Source organism: Elephantulus edwardii, unplaced genomic scaffold, assembly GCF_000299155.1.
Source record: "Elephantulus edwardii isolate Elephantulus edwardi_28Jun2011 unplaced genomic scaffold, EleEdw1.0 scaffold00117, whole genome shotgun sequence".
In the NCBI taxonomy this organism is placed as follows: domain Eukaryota; kingdom Metazoa; phylum Chordata; class Mammalia; order Macroscelidea; family Macroscelididae; genus Elephantulus; species Elephantulus edwardii.
Window position 1 is genome coordinate 5,235,735 of NW_006399867.1, and position 7,637 is coordinate 5,243,371.

At 37.6% G+C, this 7,637-nt stretch overlaps 1 protein-coding gene across 1 annotated transcript in view; it reads left to right on the forward strand.

The window, feature by feature from the left end:
* Positions 1 to 7,282, forward strand: part of ERI2 (ERI1 exoribonuclease family member 2) — a 15,100-nt gene extending 7,818 nt beyond the window's left edge. The window contains exons 5-9 of the mRNA XM_006892707.1: positions 394 to 550; positions 1,894 to 1,994; positions 2,393 to 2,474; positions 5,434 to 5,522; positions 5,936 to 7,282. Of these exons, the coding sequence (XP_006892769.1) occupies positions 394 to 550; positions 1,894 to 1,994; positions 2,393 to 2,474; positions 5,434 to 5,522; positions 5,936 to 7,282 (1,776 nt within the window). The remainder of the gene's footprint in view (positions 1 to 393; positions 551 to 1,893; positions 1,995 to 2,392; positions 2,475 to 5,433; positions 5,523 to 5,935) is intronic.
* The last annotated feature ends 355 nt before the right edge of the window (positions 7,283 to 7,637 follow it).

Sequence of the window (7,637 nt, forward strand, 5' to 3'; positions counted from 1 at the left end):
GATGGGTATGTCAGATGCGGTGCGGTTGGCGCAGGATAGAGCAGGGTTTAGAGCTGTTGTGCATAGGGTCGCTATGAGTCGGAAACGACTCGATGGCACCTAACAACAACAACATCAAACTTCTGGAAATTAAGTGGCTCAGATTTGTCTTTTATTTCTGTTGATGGGGGTTTTGTTATATTTATATGTGATTTTAGATTAATCTAGTTTTTCTTAGAATGTTCTAATTTATCTTTTAACCTGTGTTATTTCAATGTCTTTTTCACTAGATAGATACACCTTTTTGCCAATAGAACCTCTTCCTCATCATACTCTAACCAAGCTTACCTATAATTAGTCTTTTAAAATGTGTAATTTTATTGTTGAGTTCAGATTTTGTAACTTTCTGTTCAGGTGCAAGTTGATGAAGGGATCCCTCTGAAGATTTGCTTATCACAGTTCTGTAAATGGATTCACAAGATTCAGCAACAGAAGGAATTTGTTTTTGCTACTGAGGTCTTGAATCCTTCCAGTTCCAAAGTAAAATTATGTACCTTTCTTACTTGGTCAGGTAAAAATTAAAAAAAAAAAAAATCATACCCTTTCTTCATAAGTGGATAGCATCTAATTCTTTATTTCGAACAAGATTTATATTTGTTAACCTTTCCAGTCAGGGAAAGAAATACAGGTGTGATGTTAACTTAAAAAAGTACGCTCAGTAATATTTTTAAAAATTACCATTCTAGAATACTCTAAAAAAAAAAATTAAGCCTTAAAACTTGAGATAGATGAGTCTTTTTGTTCTGATACCAGGTGAATATAATTAAGTGAAAACTATTTTCATGCCCTTGTATTACAACCTTGACAAAAAAGTGTTCTCATTTAGCTTGTATATATCCTTTGCTTCTATACTTAGGGGCTTGCCAAGTTGAATTGACACAAGGACAATAGCAGAGCTCAAGTGTGTCTGAGATTGTGGGGTTGGCAAAGGAAAGGGCAGGGTTCATATCTGTTGTTTATAGGATTGCTATGAGGCATACTCAATGACACCTAACAACAACAACAATGTTAACACAGAGAAGAGGTAAGAATTTAAAGTAGGCCTTTTGTATGATCATAATATAGTATTACAATTAATTGTCATTGATCAGAGTGCTTTATTATAGATTGTAGCATAATATTGGTGGTTGTGTTTGTTTTTAATTTGCTATGTTTCCTAAATAGTTTCCTAGAAAGTTGAAAGCAGATAACCTTTCCCATATAGGTTTTAAATTTATATCTTCTTTCAGAAATATTTCACTTACTTTATTTGGGTGTTTTGATCATGTTGCAAGTTAATCAACAATCTAATTTATTTTTATTATTTTTAATTTTTTATTATTTATTATTATCATTGTTGTTGTTGTTGTGTGTGTGTGTACCGTCAAATTGGATCTGACTGGTGCAGGAGGAAATTGTTTCTCCTTCTCCAGCAGGGGCATCTGGTGGACTTGAATTTCACACTTCTGGGATTGCAATGCAGCTTCTTGCCACTAGGACACCAGAGCTCGCCAACAATCTAACTTCTTAATAGTTTTGTAGTTGTTACTGTGTGCTTTGGATTTGGAATCAACCCGTATCTGATCCTTCTGCGGGTTTTCAGAGGCAGTAAATTCCTTATCGTTCTTCCATGGAGCAACTGGTGGATTTGAACTTTGAGATTGCAGCACAGCTGCTTACCACCAGGCTGCCAGCGCTCCCCATAGTTATGCAGAGCTAATCATTATTAGATATTAACAGAGCAAGGAAAAATTGCTTTTCTGTTTTATATCATCTCCCAGTATTTTGCTGATATATGTATGTATAAATAATGGTAGCATGAGTAGAAAATGTTGGCACCATTGACTGTGTTCTCTTTTATTGCACTTCCTGCAGACTGGGACTTGGGAGTTTGCCTAGAGTATGAGTGTAAAAGAAAACAGCTGTTAAAACCTGTCTTCTTAAATTCTTGGATTGATCTCAGAGCCACTTACAAGGTAAGGGTCAAAAGATGACATCTTTTCCATCTTTTGAAAAAAATGATTAAACTTTATCCCCCACATATGATTATGAGTTTTTAAAAAGAAAATATTTTCTTTTTGAATGTCCACTTAAATGCTGTTAGCTGCTGTTGACTTAGCTAAAATAACAAAACCCTACTCAGTCTACCACTATCCTTCCAATATACATTATACTTATATAAGATACATTATACAGTATACATTTCATATGAGTTCTTCTGCATAAATGCAGTTCTTTAAATAATCGAATGTAACAACAAAAGTAACTACATTCCAGATTTTACAGCCCTGGAAATCACAAAAAATGAGTGATCAGTGTGTAGCTGTTCAATTAGTAATAGGGCTTTTCCATGTATCTTCTTTTATCTCCTTAGTTTTTCTATAGGAGAAAACCAAAGGGACTAAGTGGTGCCTTGCAGGAGGTGGGACTAGAATTCTCAGGACGAGAGCACTCTGGTGAGTATAACATGAAAGTTATTGTGTAAATTACGAGAGTGTTTTACTTTTATAAAACATTTCATGTGAATCCCATTTCTTTTATGTTATTAATCGTAAGGAACATCCATCAACAACTTCTGATCCTACAAGTCAGCGAGACTGTGTTCATAAACTATTATGAAAGATTGCCATCTAGTGGTTAAGAAGCATGAAGAGCCTTAGCCAAATCAAATGGAGATGAGATAGATGCCCAATAACACAGTGGACTAGGGAAAAAGACAAGACTTTGAAAAGAAAAAAAAATTCCTTTCATTATTATACAGTCCCCCCTCCCGAAGTCCACAGTCCACTTTACTAGGCATTTCTTTTTCTGTAATCTTGTCATGAAAATTATACCTAATCCTATATTTCTTTTAAATAGTTCTCTCCCTCATCTGTTTCAATGCAGTATTTATTATTTATTGGGCAGGGATGAAAATATGCAACAATGAATGAATGAGAGGGAGCTCTGGTGGCCTAGTGGCAAGAAACTGCACTGCAATCCCAGAGGGAAGTGGTTCAAATCCACCAGATGCTCTGCTGGAGAAGGAGGGACAGTCTCCTCCTGTATCAGTCAAATCTGATTTGATGGTACACACACACAAAATAATAAAATTAGGGAGCTCTGGGAGCCGAGTGGCAAGAAGCTACACTGCAATCCTAGAGGTACGCGGTTTGAATCCACTAGATGCTCTGCTGGAGAAAGAGGGGCCCTCTCCGCCTGTACCTGTCAGATCTGATTTGACAGTACACACACACAAAATAATAATAATGAATGAATGGGGGGAAAATTAAATGGAAAGAATATACTGTAAAAAATACCTATGTCGCATTAAAAAATCATTCACAAAAAAATTAAAAAATTATATTGATTTACATACAAAAAAATTGCAGTATTTAAAAAGTATGATAATCTGGCCACTATTCTTCTATGTTTTGGTCAAAAATTCTGTAGAAGAATCCTGATCAAAGAGAAAATGTAGCACAGAAATTTTAAATTCTCGTGGTTTCCATACTTCAGGGAGCCATGGAGGCTAGGGCAATCACTAGAAATACTGTTCTGAGATAATTGTTAAGCCTTAAACCAAAAAGATTCCCTCAAGGTTTTTCAAAGGAAACAGTAGTTTAATTTAATAATACCTGCCTTGAGCATTGTCTTCTTTTTAGATCAATCTAGATGAGATCAAATTGCCAACACCAATTGGAAAGAATACATAGAAAGTTTAGAGCAGTTGAGTTTATGTTAAATGGGAGAAACAACTCAGAAAAGGAGAATGGGGATGGTTACATAAGTCAAAGAATGGTATTTGTATCATTGAATTGTACATTTACAGCTTATTGAGTTGATGTATATTCTGCTGTGTGTATTGTAAATAACAACAGCAAAAATGTAAAAGTATAATAAAATGACTCACCTAAGGTTTCTTTTGAAGGTCAGAAACTTAATATAAGTTTCTTTAAATAATGAAAAAAAAAGTAGAGAAGACTACTGGGTCACTTGCCCATTTTGATTCTTACGTTGGTCGCATTTTGTAGACCACTTAACGAGTGAAGGGTTTCTTAGTAAATGTAGAAGACCTCATGTTTGGGTGGTAACAGCTTCAGTTTATCATGGCTAGAAATAGTAGATGATCATAACATTAGCTCTGTGGTCCATCTTCTGTATGCCACCACCATCAGCTGCTATAGAGGTGATTCCAACTTACAGTGACCCCGTGTGTCAGACTAGAAATGTGCTGCATCAGATTTTTTTTTTATCGTGTGTACCGCCAAATCAGATCTGACTGGTACAGAAGGAGATTGCCTCTCCTTCTCCAGCAGAGCATCTGGTGAATTCAAACTGCGTGCCTCTGAGCTTGCAGTAGGATTTTTTTTTTTAAATAAAAATTTTATGCTGGTTTACTCTGTCGGGTTTTTGAAGACTGCTTTTTAAAAAAAGTACAGTCAAGCATCATTTAATATCCACGGTGTGTTCAGTGAAGGAGGACACATTAAGTGATTTGGACATTGTGTGAATGTAATATTATATACAGGCAGTCCCTGGATGACAATTTCCATTCTTAAATCTGTCTTCAATTGAATTTGTATAGAAGTCAAAATTCTTGTGTACTGTTGAGTCATAAATAACTCATAGCTGACCCTCCAGGTTTTCAGAGATGGTTTTATTGCATGAGGGGAGATTGCCCACCTTTCTCCTGTGAAACAGCTGGTAGATTTGAACCAAGTGCATGTGGGTTAGCAGCTTAACTTTTTACCACTAAGGCACCAGAGCTCCCTCAGTCAAAATAGGTATGTTTTATCTCTATAGTCAGTCAGTTGTTTATCTTGATGCATATTGCATATTGTGTCTTTATGCCTAAGGAACATTAAAGAAACACTCCCAGATGCACTAAAACATTTTTAACATAGTAATACAGAAATAATAAAGATGCTGCACTACAATCCCAGAGGTACGTGGTTCAGATCCACCAGATGCTCTGCTGGAGAAGGCGGGAGCAATCTCCTCCTGTACCAGTCAGATCTGATTTGATGGTACACGTAAAAATAATACAATAAAAAAAATAAAAAAAAAAGAAATAATAATGTTATGTTGTGTATTCCAAAGTAACACTTTTTTTGTTTATTATGAACCTGTTTGATGTATGTTCCTCGAATTTTTAATATAATTGGCTTTACTGAGATTGGAACCAAGGACGTATATGTTGTTGGTCATTGCCAGATGGACATTATGTGGTTCATGACTATAAATTCCCAGCCTTTTCTTCCAAGGCACCACAGGCGGGCCATAACATCCTATCTGTTGGTTAGCAGTTGAGCACATGGCCTGTTACACCATCCAGGTACCATAGTGTCCGTGGTTTGGGGTGTGTCTGTGTGTGTGTGTATTTATCATTATGCTACTGTTACCACGTTCAGTGCTAAATATCTGTTTCCTCAGGGTTGGATGATTCTCGAAATACTGCCCATCTTGCTTGGAAAATGATCAGGGATGGTTGCTTGATGAAAACTACGAGATCCTTGAATAAGGTTAGTAGGTATCTTGCTTCTATTCTGCCCTTTCAAACCTGAGGAATAGTCATAGGTTCATTGGATTATAAATTTCATATCATCACTTATGCATGGTGGCACAATGGTTAAGTGCTTGACTGCTAATTGAAAGGTTGGTAACTGAAACCCAGCTAGCCACAACCTGTGAGAAAAAGCTAGCAATTTCAGAAGGCCCTAGCAACTGGTGTCCATATAGATTATAGCCAAGAAGATCCTATGGGGCAGTTCTGCTCCATAACATGAGCTTGCAACAAGTCAAAATCAACTTGGTAACATATAACAAGTCATTTGCAAGCCAATCAGTGACATTTTCCTCTTTTCTCTTGTCATGTGTGCTGAAGAAATGACAAATTCCATTTCTAAAGCTATTGAACTTGTCTGTGGAATCGCAGGTACTCTCTAAGAGGAATCCCAGCCTTCTTGCCAGAAATGGGAATACAAATCAGGTTGAAGAAACATCTGACTGCAGCAGTGGGACCTGCAGTACGCATATATCTGATAAGGAGCCTAAGGGGGAAACAATTGTTGATGAAAAAGTTAACAAGGAATTGGCTTGTGTGAATTCTTCTGGAAAGATCCAGCAAGATGATTTACAACTCAAGAAAAGCAGTGTAAAAGCAGGCCTTCGCAATGCCAGAAGTGATTTCTTTCTTTACAACAGTAAACCCATCACATCTCTGGGACAGTTGCAATCTTCCAGCTTGAATTTACCTGCTGACTTGCAAAAGAAAATAAAAAATGGACACCTTGCATTTAATGCCAAATCTGGCTCTTCCAAAGTCAGCCCAGGATTGGTGCTTGTTTCTACCACCATTTCTTCTGTCAATCGTGTTTCTGATGTGGAAATAAGTTCTGCCCTCGACTCTTTACCTATGTTGGCTGACTGGGAAGATGTAGCCTTACTACCAGCGTCACAGCCCGAGGAAAATGCAGACTATGTACTTCCCATTAGTAACGCCAACTTAGACACATCATTAAATTATGCGGAAGGATTAATGATTTTGAAGGAACCTGAACTGCGGGGCCCTGAACATTTTGGAAGTAGAGAGGAAACTCCTCAAACAACTGAGACCCTTAAGTCTATTGTTTACAAGAGCCCTCACACCACTATTTATAATGTGAAGAAAGTCCAGGACCCAGTGTCAAGTGTTTCTACCTTTAAGTTGCCTGAACCTAAATCAAGTACCTGCAATAGTGTCAATGCCAGTGTATCTCTTTCTTCAATTGTGGGGGGAAATCATCACCTTTCAGACAGTACTAAAAGGAATGCATCTAGTCCCCCAATTTTTCCACCAGCCAAAAAACAGATCTTCAGGATTTACGAAGAAAGGCATACATTTTCTGATCGCTCCCCAGTGGGAAGTACCACCCGGAAGGTTGTCCCCGCCATACTGACTTCTGCAGTTAACCTCCAGGAGCCTTGGAAGAGTGGGAAAATGACGCCTCCTTTATGCAAGTGTGGCCGAAGGTCCAAGAGACTTGTTGTTTCTAATAATGGACCAAATCATGGAAAAGTCTTTTATTGTTGCCCTATTGGAAAATACCAAGAGAACAGGAAAGCCTGTGGTTATTTCAAATGGGAACAGGCACTTCAGAAGGAGAGAGCCAACAGCATGGTTGAGCCTCATTCCCCTGGGGGACTTCCCTTTGCTCCTTCAGAAATAAGTCACACTTCTGAAAGAAATGCAAGGTTTTCTACTAACAGTTCTTTGAGACTGAGACCTTCCATGAGAACTTGAGACACTTGGCTTTATATCTGAGTTAAATTTTTAACTTTAATGTCAAGACACAAAGTGTGCAGAGCTGCCAGTTAAGAGAACTGCAGAGGCATAGCAGGATTTTGTAGACCAGACTGGGACGATGAAACTACACAGAAGACAAATAGAGAGAGAAACAGACATCTAAATCATTGCTGTTTCCATCTTCCTTTTGCCTTCTCTTTGTCTATGTGTGGATTCTGATTGCTCCTGAAAGTCGCAGGCATTAGGAATATTCTAGTAATGTCTTCCAGAGACCTGGCGGTGCAGTCATCAGGCTCTTGTATACATCTGTAAGTATTACAACCTTGGAAACGGATTCTCTTTGTTGTAAATA